Below are 14586 nucleotides of genomic sequence, written 5' to 3' on the forward strand. Positions count from 1 at the left end.
ACAGAGAAAAGTAGTTTAAAATGTCAACGCTTAGGTAATTCAACGACTATTACGTTGATCAAATATCTTTACAAAAGGAGAAAAATACACAAACTATGCAAAATCCTCTCAAAATTGTTTCATGAACCCATTATCACCTAGTTAATAAATTAATACCTTTAAATTGCAATATCCCACTAAAGCAGTAATCAGGATAAATCTGACTATAACGTGAAAACATGAGAACCAAACCATGAAAAATAGGAAGATAATAATCCTGAAAAAAATGCTATTGATATAAGGAATCATTACAGACACTTAGCACAGATTTTTTTCAGAAGTTTTTTAATTTTTGAAAAAAAACCAAACCAACCCATATTCTAAATCTTACTGACCTTTTTTACTAGCCAAAAAGGCAAGCATGTTTTGCAGATAACAATCTAAGTGGAGCAGAACAGGAATCAGGGAGGACACTTTTCAGTGATAATCGTTTGAAAAGAAACTATTAAAAGGAAAGCTGGAAAAGCGTTTTGCAAAGGAAAGCTATTTGCAAGGGCATGCAGTGACAGGACAAGGGGTAACGGGTTGAAGATATAAGAGGGTAGATTTAGATTAGGTATTAGGAAGAAAATATTCCCTGTGAGGGTGGTGCGGCACCGGCACAGGTTGCCCAGAGAAGCTGTGGCTGCCCCCTTCCTGGCAGCGTTCAAGGCCAGGTTGGATGGGGCTTTGGGCAGCCTGGGCTAGTGGAAGCTGTCCTGTCCCAGCCCATGGCAAGGGGGGTTTGGAAGTGGGTGATCTTTGAGGTCCCTTCCAACCCAAACAAGTCTGTGATTGTAAGATAGATATAACTAATGTTATGTCACATGGAGACATGTTGGTCTCTTTATATTACATATCAACAAACTGGAAGAAGAATAAGCATTAACACGATCAACTACAGGTAATTTAAAACTGCAGGTGGCAATAAAATTCTAAATTATATGGATGGAATAGAAGCATGAAGATAAATCACTATGCAGTTCAGCACAGATAAATTAATGAGGCTGGGAACAAAATTAATCAAGTTAATTTCAATTAATGCATTTTGTAAAGTTATTGAAACTTCAATAACATCAGTTTGACAAACAGTTTTAAAGGACTTAACAGATTGCTGTTAGAGATGACTAAATCTATGAACCATAAATAAAAGAAATATAATTGTTGTAAGGACAAACAGGGAAATCCTACTTTTCAAGTTTCTGCAATACTACAGATGACCGCTGTGGTGGGGAAAGAGAGACATATTTCTAATCAGTTTTCTTTCTAGATTTCATTTCTAGAGAATCACCCTAAAACTCTCTTATCACAGTACACGGAGGCAATCAGCTATTGTTATGGGATAATTTGAGATTATACTATTCATAATTTCTGTAAAATTACAGGATTAAATCTTGCCATCAGATTAATTAAAGGTTCACCTTTTATTTATACACTCTGGATGACTTCACAACATTGTTCTATAGGAAAGGACTAACTAAGAGACAGCACCCTGCTCAGCAGCTTGTGGGGCTCTCTGCAAAGGCTATCTTTTGGGAGAATTTTGTTAGGATGAGTAAGAGGTAAGTTTTTTTTAAAGTGCAAAGAAACAGTATGAAGGTGACTACAGAATACAGCAATACAGGCAAATTAAGACAGAAGTGCTTTCCCATTTTCACGCATACTTTACAGGACTGCTATTATTTTTACCAGCATAGTATGCTACTTCAGTATGTTATTACATTCCACTTGGAATAAATTTTGATTACGTAGAAAGAAATGTCACTTTCACATGTAGAAAAACTTTGTGTTCTAGGAAGTTAGCTATTTTTACTTCAAAAAATTGGATAGACATGTGCTATGTTGCATAACAGCAGCACTGAAATGTTATGAAGAGAACACAGTATAGCAAGCTTATTGTTGGTGGTTGGTTGATGTGTAAAAAAAATGTTCTGACATCCAGTTACATACTTATCAGCTATATACGTGCAAAAAAAAGCAAATCAGTTCATTTGAATGTAAAGAGGGAGTTAGGAGTTAGGAAGTGCTTTAATAAGCTATTCTTTAAATTGATATTACAAAATCCACATCATACATCTGACACGGTGAGGTTACTTGTTAGTTGTTATAAATCTGCCAGATTTTATCAGCATAGTTTGCTGACATTGTGTTTGCACAGTAAACAGCTACCTGAACTACTGTACAGGTCTGCTTGAAAACACAAAACTACAAATTTAACAGTTAAACTTAAATTGAAAACCAGACAGACATAGCAGTACTGTCCCTCTTAAATATGTAAACAGTGACCTGCTGGTGGAAAGAGAATTTTCTTCTCCCAGACACTCTCCCTATGCTGGTTTGTTAAACTCCCATCATCTCCCCTCCTCTTAAAGCAACCAATTATTTGCAAAAACTTCTGCAAGCCCAGAGCCAATCTTCATTCACTACCCAAGGTCCATTACAAGGAACGACAAGGCCTGAAATGAAGTAAATCTACATCAAATTGACTGCAAGGAAAGCATAAGCACGGGTTGATTGTACAAAACAGCTAGTGTAAAATGCTCTCTCTAAATAACCTGGCAGGCAGTACCAGGAGTGGGCGGCTATGCAGACACATAGTCTGCAGCTGTCTACTAATCACAGCTGTGCTGCTACCCCGTCCCACCCTGCTTCCTGAATTGGCACCCAGAATACCTCAAAAGGATCTAACTGATGGGAGGCAAAACTCAAGTCCCTCTCCAATCAAAACTGCTTCTTACAACAGGCTCCTACCAGCACACTTTTCTTGCTGTAACATGGTTCAGCTTGTTTAGCTTTTGTAATTTTAACTTTATGAGGTTATCTCCCCATTCTTTGCATTACACTACTACTTGAAGGCATATTGTCAAGGCTTTTGACTACTTCTCTCCTGCAGCACAAATCATATAGCTAGAAGTAACATTTCTATAGGAACCAGGATTTTCTTCATATAGCTAACTACTCTTGACATTCAATTCACATTACGCTTTCCCCATTTATATTAGAGGTAATAACAGCACAGCAATAGTCAAATAAAAAGTGCCAAATGGAAATAAGGCATATTATTTGCATCTGTTTATCATGCAAACAACAAACATGCCTGCAGGATAGAGAAGCAAAGTGTGTTAGGAGGGCTTAAGGGAAGACTCAGAACAACTGCAAGGGCAATTATAAATTACAAGAGTGTGTTGATTAGTTCAGCTCTACAAGACATTAAAAATGAGTTAAGGGTACTTTTGATCCATGCAAATAACTCTTTTTTATTAATAAGAGCCTAAGTAACCTAAAAGAATTGATTCTTTTATAATCTTAGAATCCTGGTGTTTATTTCTTCCATTCCTACTTTGTGTTCTCAGACTGTGCCTTGGTCTAGTAACTATTTGTGTATGTAAGCATCTGCTGAATAAAGCAGTACACACAAACTCTGAGAATGGCTGTCAGGTATTTATGTATTATTTACCAGCGGATTCATATCCCAATTGCAGACTATACCTGGCTTCTTGTTTTGCTTGGTGTAGAATTTGATGGGGTCAGTAGAACCTACTTATCTTCACAATTTCACAACTCATGTATGGACCCAACCCAGCTCCAAAATCTATTAATGGACTGCTATGGCTAAAAGAACCTTCGCTTCCAAATTTATACACATAATCAATATTTGAGAGTGTTCTTGTGAAAGAACACACTCTTTCCCAACCTCTACTTGACATACAAGACTAACATAGCATTTTACACTGCTTTTTCAGGATAATCATGACTCAAGTGTGACTGAAACGATTTCAAGGTCATTTGTATTACTTTGTGCATTACATAGTTTCAATTTCACAGACTAACTTGTTTTTATATTGCTTTGAAAGGACTTGTCACATAGTATCTCTCAACAATATGCTAAACTGTATCAAGAAAAGTCAACAGAAATACTTTACTTTTGCTACTAGCACTTCCCAGCAAAACCAACACTACATGCAAAAATGAACAAAAGTATTTGGTAAAATGTCTCCAAGACAGCTACCCACCAATTCAATTAATTAGAACAATCAAAACACAACTACCTGTGGACAAAGAGCCACACAAGAAAAATGAGCCAGCTGCAACAGAGTAGCTACTTGTCCCTTGATTGCTCACTACAAACCTTAGCTTGGAGCCTGTCACCTACCTCCACCATAGTGCATTTCAAAAACAACCACCATCCCACCACACACAAACCACAAGTTTCCAAGGTTACTACTGTCATCATAAATCAGGAATCCTTCTTAAACATAGTCTTCATTGTAGCATGAAACTAAATCAATTCTCTCCAAAAAATGCACACACAGATGCCCATACCAGATTCTGATGAACTATAAGAAGGATCATATGCATACATACATGTTTGTATATGCATACACACACATTCCTTGATATATACATCTAATGTAGTCCAAGCACCACTTTCACATATGATGTACTACTAATAGCTTCGTGATCAAGCACTTGAATGCTGTTAACCAGAAGTTTGTTCCTTTCACTAAGAAAAATCTCTGTTGGTTTGGGGTTGTTTGGGTTTTTTTTTACAAATTTATTAGGAAATACTACTGTATATATCCCAGATAAAAAAGTCAAAATATTTTTATCCAAAAAATCAAAACTTGACTTAAAATTTTAATTCACACAACTTCAAATTCTGGACTCATTACATTTACCACAACAAAAGAACAAGCTTCCTACAGAAACAGAAACGGAATTATTTAGTGATATCTACAAGAAAGAACACAGAGTTTGTTATCTAAAGAGCAACATTCAGATGTCATATTCCTGCATATATTTATGTGTGAGATTAGGGAAAAAAATAAACTCAATTAGTTTAAATAACAAACTCTGACAACACTCAGGGTGACAACACTCCCTAGTAAGAGTGGAAATTCTTTCACTCCCTTCCAAAGTATTTTATTTTAATCCCTAAATTTATTTCACTAGAAAAGATTCCCTTCTAATTAGACAGCAAAAGTGAAATGGGTAGGTTTAAATTAAACTTTGTCTTCCCTCTGACTTTGTAATCTCATGTAACAAAGTTTCCCACGATTGCACTATTCTTCAGTGTTATACAAGTCTTCATGTTAGTCACAATCACATCGCTCAAAACATCTGTTAGACCAAAGGCAGAAAAAGTGGCATCTGATTATCATTTTCAAGCTTATATAAAATACGTCAGTGGTTTTAACACATCAGAGTTTATTCACAGTTGCATTTTATAAGAGCGTCCTATAACTCATTTAAGTCTAAGTCTCATCTCGTTAGTACTGTTTCCATAGTTCTCCTTTGCTCAAACCTGTCTGACAGTAAGACACAGCCCAGAAAGGCGGGGAGAAGGGGAAGCTGCAGCTTGGACAATATGACACTGACGAAGTCTTGTGACAACTACAGGGCAGGAAAGTGTCAATTCAAGAACTGCAAACACACAGTTTCTACTTCCTTCCATAAGAGTTTCCAAAAGATATGTTCCAGAATGGTCTAACTCAAAGTCATTTTTGTTTATCAATTATTTTGACATAAACTCCCACTTCTAAGTGACCAGACAAGTTCTCCAAATGCAGTGTACTATTTCTACATCCTCCAGACTCTTTACTTGGGATACAAAGCCACTGATTCTGCGATACCCTCTCAACACTAGTATTTACTATTCAGCTTTTAAACCCCAGTGCACAAAGAGAACAGTCAAGTTATCTGACAATACATTTGTTCTCACATTAACATGTTGTCAGCATTTGCAGATGAGACACAGAACTACAGTATCAGTCTGTGAACATGAAGAATGCTCACTGAGTAGACAAGCAGTAACGCTTCCACACCTCATCGTTTCTCACGTTCATATTTCTAAGTGTGAGAATCATTCTTATACTGCATGCTGTTCCATTATTAGACATTAACACTAAATACAGTGAATTGTACTTTATTTTTTCCTACTAGACTAATCTCTGGAGAAAAAAAAACAAATGTGAGACAGTAAAGAACAAGAATCCATCTAACACCCTGTGCATTAGTAGGACACATGCAAATTGTATATTACAAGCATGAATACTACAAGCATTCAATTACATTCTGTCTTTCTTTTGCAAGATCAGTTCTAAATGCTGAAAGGATTAGATCCTAACCACCAGGCAGAACACTACATTTAACAAAAAAAAATTATACTTTAAAGAATAGTGTAGATATAATTCATAGTTCCTATGAGCAATACTCACCAAGATCTGTATTAGGGCCAGCAAGTAACTGCTTAAATTTGTCTAATCGGGATGCTTCTCTTTCAGTTAATGCAGGAGTAACTGAGGTATTATAGTCTGCCACTCCACTCACCAAGGGAGGTGTGGAAGTTTGTGGAAGGGACTGTGATCTCTGCATGGAAGAATTTTCACTAGCATTATCTGAAGGGGAAAAGAAGTACAGCAGTTAGCCTCAGCTAACGAGAAGGCTACTAATTACTTGAATCTGATTTTCAAATTTAAATTAGAACTGTGTTTTCGATAAATGAAAATTCAGGTATAGCACAAGTTTGGACTTCAAATGCCTTGGATTTAACAAGAGGAGCATTCGTCTTCCAAGTAGTATTCCACAATTAACACATATCAACCAGAGATCATTTAGATTTCTAAAATCCCCATGCTGTTTGTATCCCCCTCATTAAGGAAAAAAAAAAAAAGATAGAGAAAAGGACTGGGAAATTATTGTAACTGGTTACTTCAAAGTTTATACATAAAAACATGATTACATGAAGATGAACTTCCCAGTCCACAATCAGTTTTCTCCAGCTTTTCAGTATACTTGATACAGTAGTATTTTAAATACAATTTTTCACAACAGTAGGAATACTATTAATTGCACGGATCTTGGTGCAGTTAACTATTTAAATACATTCAATACTGTGACTTTCTTCCAAAACTGAGCATGCATTAAGGCTAAAAACATTTATTTTATAAATGTTTTTATAAAATTTATACATTAAACAAGTTCAATTATTCTTCTTTCATCCTTGTATTTCTCACACACATGCTGTATCTCTCTCAAATCAATACTGATTAATAATATTTTCCTATGTCATTAAGAAAAGGTTGGAAAAGGGCTAATGTTCTAAAAGGGGAAATATTATAGCTCCCCTCATTTGATTTTCACAATCTTTTTCATTTTTTAACATACCCGATGAACTTGATGCATGACCTTCACTGACTGATTTAACAAGCCTATTATCACCACATGCAATTGAAGTCAGCTCCGCAGATTCTACTTGTTTTTCTTCCTGTAGATGTTCTTCCTGAAATTTATGCTGTTCTTGTAGCTTGCTGTGATTCTGAATTACTTTGTGAGCTGTTTCCATGACCACTTCAGTATTTAAGTTTTCAGCAGCTATTGCTAAGAGTTCATCATCATCATCCCCAAGATCCCAAGCATCACTTGTGTTACTTTCAAATTCTTGGAAGGTGCTGACTTTCTTTAGTTTCACTGGAGTCGTAGGTGGCTTTGAACCTGGTTTTATCAAGCTGTTCAAAAACAAATAAACGATGTTTAGAGAAGTAGTAATGGAGTAAGCAAAATGCTATGGATCGAGCCAAACAGAAAGTGCATGCTTAACGTGATATATGGAGTAAATATTTTTTCCCCTCTACTCATCTTATTGCTACATCCACTCATGATAACATATAGCTAATTATGTCTGAGAATAAAGGCAGGTAAAAACCTAAACTCTTCTTGGCTTTGAGTAGAACAAAAAGAAATCATCCTTCCCTTGTCTTAGGAGAAAAAAAAAAAAAAGTGCCAATCAGACAAATTAAGAAGCCCAGCCCCAAAGTCAAATAAAAATAAAGCTACTGGAATAAGATAGACAGGACATACTGGTCTCTCTTGCTTCATGAGCATGTAGAGATTTATTTCAGACCTTTCAATGCAATTAATCACTACATAACAACACAAGAGCGGTAATCAAGTCATCAGGTCTACTCCCAAGTCATCATAAGCAATCACGTAATACAATCACAGCCGTAAACAAATCAAGTCTCACCTTAAAACTCATTAGATCTATCATTTCTCCTCATTCAGGCCCTCCAGCACAGATTGCCTTCAGAACTTTGCTCTTTTCATAGGCAGAGATATTTCCTCTAGTTACTAGTCTTAAGTGTACCCTGATCAGCTCCTAACCTTTTGTCCCTCTGTCAATACACTGTGTAAGAGGTGAACAAAGTATGCCTCCCTAGGTTGGCACTTGTTCTCACAGAAATACAGAGCAATCACATCTCTCTTCAGATTTCAGCTTAAATTGACATTAAGTTGAGAGAGGTTCCCAGACTGCTTCCACAAAAAAAAAGTTACTGCCATTAACTTAATTGCCCTTTCTGACCATCCCTGTCTTTCTGCCTATGCTGGTTTAACTTTTTTTCTGGTAAGACAAGGCAGCCAGAACTGTAAATCAAAAGAAACTCTCACACACAGCCCTCGTACAACATCAGCAATGTTTGTCATGTGTTACAAAGAGTATCTGTCCTAATAGGCACAACAACGCTAACACTTTCACCCAACTTGTCATCATTGTCGAAACCAGCAAGGTCTTTCTCTCCTTCTGTCATCATTTCAAGCAGTAAGTTTCTTGGGTTTGTTACTGGGTCTCTCCTTATTCCACATTTCCAACCAAGCCACCCTATCCCTTTTTCATCAGTCCTCAAGGTCACAACTGCCTTCAACTCTCTCATCTGAAAATTAACTAGCACATGTTTACTTCTTGTGCAGTTTCAAACCAGCCCTTGAAAAATAAAAAAAAATACACTACAAGTATGATCTTCTTCCAAGCCAATACTTTTCTTTCTAACACTATTTTTCTGTCTCTACTGCTTTAGGCTGTTCATTTAATTGGTCAGGCAATTTTCCCAAAACTCTCACATACACCGATGTTTTTAACAACATATCTGGTTTCAAATAAGCTCTGAAACCTACCAAACCAGAAACAACTTTGTCCTTGACAAAGCTTAACAAACTGTCTTTCCAAAAGAAATAAAGGGGGAAAAAAAAAAAGAAAAAATAAAAGAGACAAAGCAAACTATAAAAAGCAGAAGCTGTCAGAATGCAGCATTTAGCTAAACACTTCAGCCATAAGGAGATTCACTTGCATTTGTAGTGGATTATTAGCACAAAAATTACTTGGTTACTAATCATACACTCATTAAGGTTGGAAAACACCTCCAAGACCATCTAGTCCAACCATCCCACTACCACCTATATTAGGGGCATGGTTTAATAAGTACCTCATATAACCTTTCCTTAAACACTCTGAGGGACAGTGACTCCACCACCAACCTGGGCAACCCGTTCCAATGCCCAACCACTCTTTCTGATGTTTAACATAATGCTGCCACTTTCATGCACTGTTCTGATATCCAATAATTGACATCTAAGGCAATACACTCTTAAATCTCTGTAAAATCTATTCTGCCTACTGTCCTCTCACTCACAAGCAAAATGCCACCTTTGCCTCAGAATGATCCACACCACAACCTGACTCTTTTCTCTTACAGATAGATAAATAAAGGTCAAGAGGAAGACATGACAGGAAAGCCACTTACATCTGAGTTGCAAACTTCACCTGCTAACTTAAGGTAAAGTTTGCAACTTCAAGTTTGCAACAATATAATTGCCAATTGATAAGTCATTGCAAGCAGACAATAATAAAAGCTGGCAAGCTATGTTCGTTAGGAACTGAACAGCTGATTTGTTGCCACCAATAGGGTAAGCACCCAGAAGTCACAAAGGAGAATTTAAAACAGAGAAGTTAAGTTTATCACAAAAATTGAAGGAGGAAGATTCACAATCAGCTATATAGCCAACAGGGAAGAAAAGGAGGAGAGAAGATGGAGGAGATCCAAATTACCTGGAATATTTAAATATTAAGTTCACTTACGTTCCATGCAACAATGGATCAAAAGGTGGATGCTGAGCTCCATATACATGTTGAATACTAAAGAAAAAGAGAGAGTTATTACAAAAACAATAAAGCATTTGGGGTTTATTGTGTACTACATAAATACTCAAAAATAAACAGAATTTAAATTAAATGATCCAACAGTTCTCCATTTTTAATAATCCCATGTACTATTAAAAATTTAAATATATGCTAAAAAGTAACTTAACAAAAATCATAGATTTCCCAAACAGGAGCTCTTTTTGAGTCTTCATGAACTTCCACTGACTTACTTTTCTGACCAGGAAATAAAACAAGGAAAAAAAAAAATCTAACTGCTGTCTGCACTACTTCAAAATGATGTATCAGAAAAGATAAATAATTTACCTCTTTGTTCTGGGTTTGCGTGGCAAGGTGGGTTTTTTGGGGAGTGAAGGGAACTGCAGGGGTGGCTTCTGCAAGAAGCAGCTAGGAGCCTTCCCTAAGCTCCACAGAGTAAACACCAGTTGGGCTCAAGACTGGACCTGCTGCTGACCAAGGCCAAGCCCATCAGCGACAGTCAAAGCACCTCTGAGAGTCACATTTAGGAGGAAAAAACTTCAAGCAGATGCTTTTTTCACCCCCACAGAAGGGAGTGAGAAGATGTAAGGAACTGTACAGGCGCAAAGGCCAGTGAAGAAGGGGAGGAGGGGGCACTCCAGGCACCAGAGAGATTCCCCTGCAGCACATGGATGATGACGGGGAGCAGAGATCCTACCTGCAGTCCATGGAGACCCCACACTGGAGCAGGTGGAGACACACAAAAGACTCTGACTCAGCGGGAAGCCCACACTACAGCAAACTCCTGGCAAGACCTGCAGCCCATGGAGAGAGGGGCTTATGCTGGAACAGGATTGCTGGGGGGACTTGTGACCTCAAGGGGGACAAGGCTGGAGCAGCCTGATCCTGAAGGTCTGCACCACATGGAAGCCACACTGGGGCAGTTCATGAAGAACTGGAGCCCCATGAGAAAGGGCTCACTTTGGAGAAGTTTATGGAGGCCTGTGTCCTGTGAGAGGGACCCTGTGCTGGGGTAGGGGAAGAGCGTGATGACACATTCCCCCAAGAAGAAACAAGCAGCAGAGTCAACCTGTGATGAACTGACCGAAACCCCCCATCCCCATCTCCCCATGACACCTGGGTCAGAGGAAGGGACAGAAATCATTAAAGTTGAGCCCAGGAAGAAGGGGAGGTGTTTTAAGATTTGGTTTTATTTCTCTTTACCCTACTGTTTTCACTGGCTAATAAATTAGATGTACTCTATTCCATGTTGAGTCTGTTTTGCCCATGATGTTAACTGCTGGATGATCTCTTCCTGCCCTTATCTTGACCTGGAAGCCTGTTATTATATATTTTCTCCCTGCATAGCTGAGGAGGGGCAAAATAGAGCAGCTTTGGTGGGCATTTGGCATGCAGCCAGGGTCACCCTACCACAAAAAAACCCAAAACAAACAAAAAAAAAAAATCTTAAGCATTTGCAAAGATTGAATCATCTATGTAACCTGTCGCCCAAAACCCACCCAGACAATTCTTAGAACTCACTGAAATACAAGGCTGATTAAATTTAATGAAAAATGCAAAAGGTGGCAAGCTAGAGACTAAAAGCCACAGGAGTATTAAAAACAAATTGAAATTTATTGAAATAAATAAGCTTCCAAAGACAGATTTATTCACTGCAATCTCTAACATTCCAAAATGGCCTGTTACTGTGGGAATAAAACTCTACAAACTTTAGTTCATTTCCTCCCAGCTTTCATCTATTATTTTTTTTTCAGAAGAACACACCACAGAAGGCACGTCAAGATTCAGACGTGGCTCCATTATGGAAATTATTACTACAAAATACTCTGATTGCATAAGGAGCAAATCATATGAAACATTGACATCTAACTAAACCTGTACTGAAAGCCACATGAAGGGAGACAAACATGCCCTCCTGATAAATAAGAACTTTTCTCCAGACCATAAACAAATTCAACCGTATTAAACCTTATTATCAAGCCAAAAAGACTGGAGTTGTACCAAATTTTAAGAGAGGTTTAGAATTATACTACAGAGGCAGTATTAAGAGTAGTGAAATTAGTCCTAGAGATGACTGAGAGTGGTGGTTTATAAACTCTATCCATTTTAAGTGATTCCATGCAAATCAAAAAGTTAGTCTACTAAAAGTCTTTCGACACAACTCTATGCCATACAGCCCACGGTCAAGTCCCTGTGCTCTCCTGGTCTACCCTCACATTACAGTAAGGTGTAACTTTCCGTTTTGGCATACACACAGAATCTGATGTTTTCTTTCAGGTACTCTGAATGACCATGTTGGGAATCCACCCAGATATAAAGCAACAAGAATCCTCTCCAAATCATACACAAAAAAAGTATGTTCTCCAGCATCCTCCTTTTTCAATATGCCTGCAGTTGCCTGCAAATTAGCTAACTGCAAACATTTATAAATGCTGTGTAACCAAGGAAGGTCAAAAGTGTTTTACCCACAAAGGACTCAATAAACTTACAAAATAAGAAGCTCAGAGAGACAAAAATAGTTGGACTGAAAGAGTTTATAACTAGATAAATAAAATTACTACCAGTTAGTACTTAGGGGCAAATGAGAACGGAAGAAGTTAAACGATGAGCAGGATAATTTTGCTGAATTCAGGTAAGTCATATTAAGTACCGAGTTACTGTTATCTGACAACTAAGAACACACATAATTCTTCCAAAAACAACATAAGAAACTGAACTGCCTTTAGGACAAGTTTAGGGATGGGAGCAGAGAGTATTACTGTTAAATAATCATCTGAACTTGTGTTCCCAGTCTTAATTCGTGGTCAAAAGAGTTGATGAGACTTTGGGGACAAAATCATTGGAAAATTTTGAATGAAAGAATGTGCCTGTAGCTGTTATCAGTGATATGACTGGGTCTGCTGTTCACGCTTCAGAAAAAAGTTGTGAAATTGGTGATCTTATGAAACATGAAGCAGAAACTACAACACAGCTCCATTCCCACACAGTGCAGTTTCCTACTGACCATTTCCAAATACCGCAACTTGAACCAAGTAACAACAGTTTGTAACTTGACAAGAGCTACAAATACCTTCTCCCATTCAAAACTTTCCAGGGAACACATCCCCAGGGTCACATCGACTCATCTGACTGTGGCACCGTGCTGAGAACGCACGTTCAGACAGTTACTTAACAACTTCTCCTCACACAAGTCAGAACTAATGCTTATTGGCACCACCAGCGATCTTCAGTCATGTAACTGGAGGCGCCCGGCACGGCGAGACTCCGGTTACCCGAGGTAACGAGAGAACCGAGGGAGGGAGGAAGGGAGGGAGGGAGAGGCCCTGCGCCAACCGCCCAGCTCGAGCAGTGACCGGCCGGACCCGCTCCCCGCGGCGGGCACAGGACCGCCTGGGATCCGCTGAACTGGGGGGCAGGAACAGGGCGTTGGGAGTGACAACACGACGGGACGGGCCTGGCAGCGGCGGGGCCGGGCAGAACCGCTCCCCTCGGCCCAGCACCACCGAGCTGGAAGCTCACCCCGCCGCCCCGCGCTCCAGCTGGCGGCGGGACGGGCCCATGGCCGCCGCGGAGAGCCTCCTCCCGCCGGCCCCGACCTTCCTCTCACCTGCCCGGCACCTTTGCGCTGCTCCGCTTCCAGAACTGCTTCCTGCCCCCGTCGTTTGCCATGGCGGCCGTCACCTCATCCCCCTCCGCGCGGCGCGCAGCCCCGACCCGCTCCTTCAAGCTTCACTCCCCCCCATTCCCTTCCCCAGGAACGGTACTGAGCGCCGCCATCTTGGGACCAGGAAACAACCTTGCTTCTCATTCGCCTGCCTAAGCGGCCCAGAGCTTGCAGCCAACCTGAAGTGAGCGTGCTGCCGGGTGGGTCAGGCTGGGCCAATCGCAGCGAGGAAGCGTTGGCTGGCGGCTGGAGAGGGAGTTTGGGGCGGGTCGAGCTGCCACGGCAGCTTTTCCCGCGTCCTCTCTTCTCGTCATGGTAGGGCTGCGTCCGGTCTGGCTTGCCTGGCCAGGCCGTACCTGGGCAGAGAGGCGGTGAGAAAGTAGCTGCCAGCGGTGGCGCTTGGGCAGCCGGCGCCGGGAGCCTTGGCCGGGCCCTGTCGCCGCTGTGTAAGCCCAGGCGGGGCCGCCTCCCCCTCCCCGGCCTTGTGGTGTGCTAAGGAGCCAGCCTGTAACGGCACAGAGACCCGCCTTGGTTCCTGCCTGTGCTTAACTAAAGTATTCCTATAAAGGCCGTTTTGCTTCATGGTAGTACCAGGTACGATGTTTTCAGGCTTTAACTATTTTTCTAACCATAAAGAGTAATTTGAAGTGCTTTTTTAGGAGGAGATGCAGAACTTCCCGTGTGAATGGAAGATGTTAATTGCAGATAAGAGGACGGATGCTAATGACGTTAGATTTAACACTGTTTATAACAAAGCACATCAGATTGTTTACATTTTTTTTCCACAAATTATTTACCTAGTTATCTGGAGAGAGAGAGTCTTTAGTGGCTTTAAAATTCTCCTCAAGATGGGTTCATCCAATCATTGTATCCACTTCATCTGTTTGCCTTGAGATGATATAAGGTGGAGGGTCTTTGTATGTATCTTCAG

The 14586-nt window shown here is 39.8% G+C and overlaps 1 protein-coding gene across 1 annotated transcript in view; it reads right to left on the reverse strand.

The window, feature by feature from the left end:
* TBC1D22A (TBC1 domain family member 22A) overlaps positions 1-13678 on the reverse strand; it is a 173729-nt gene extending 160051 nt beyond the window's left edge. The window contains exons 1-4 of the mRNA XM_084278381.1: positions 13599-13678; positions 9932-9988; positions 7186-7526; positions 6237-6416 (exon numbers count right to left, since the gene is read on the reverse strand). Coding sequence (XP_084134507.1) covers positions 6237-6416; positions 7186-7526; positions 9932-9988; positions 13599-13660 — 640 coding nt within the window. The 5' untranslated portion in view covers positions 13661-13678. The remainder of the gene's footprint in view (positions 1-6236; positions 6417-7185; positions 7527-9931; positions 9989-13598) is intronic.
* Positions 13679-14586: the final 908 nt, after the last annotated feature.

Source organism: Gallinula chloropus (assembly GCF_964237585.1).
Source record: "Gallinula chloropus genome assembly, chromosome: 1".
NCBI classification, from domain to species: domain Eukaryota; kingdom Metazoa; phylum Chordata; class Aves; order Gruiformes; family Rallidae; genus Gallinula; species Gallinula chloropus.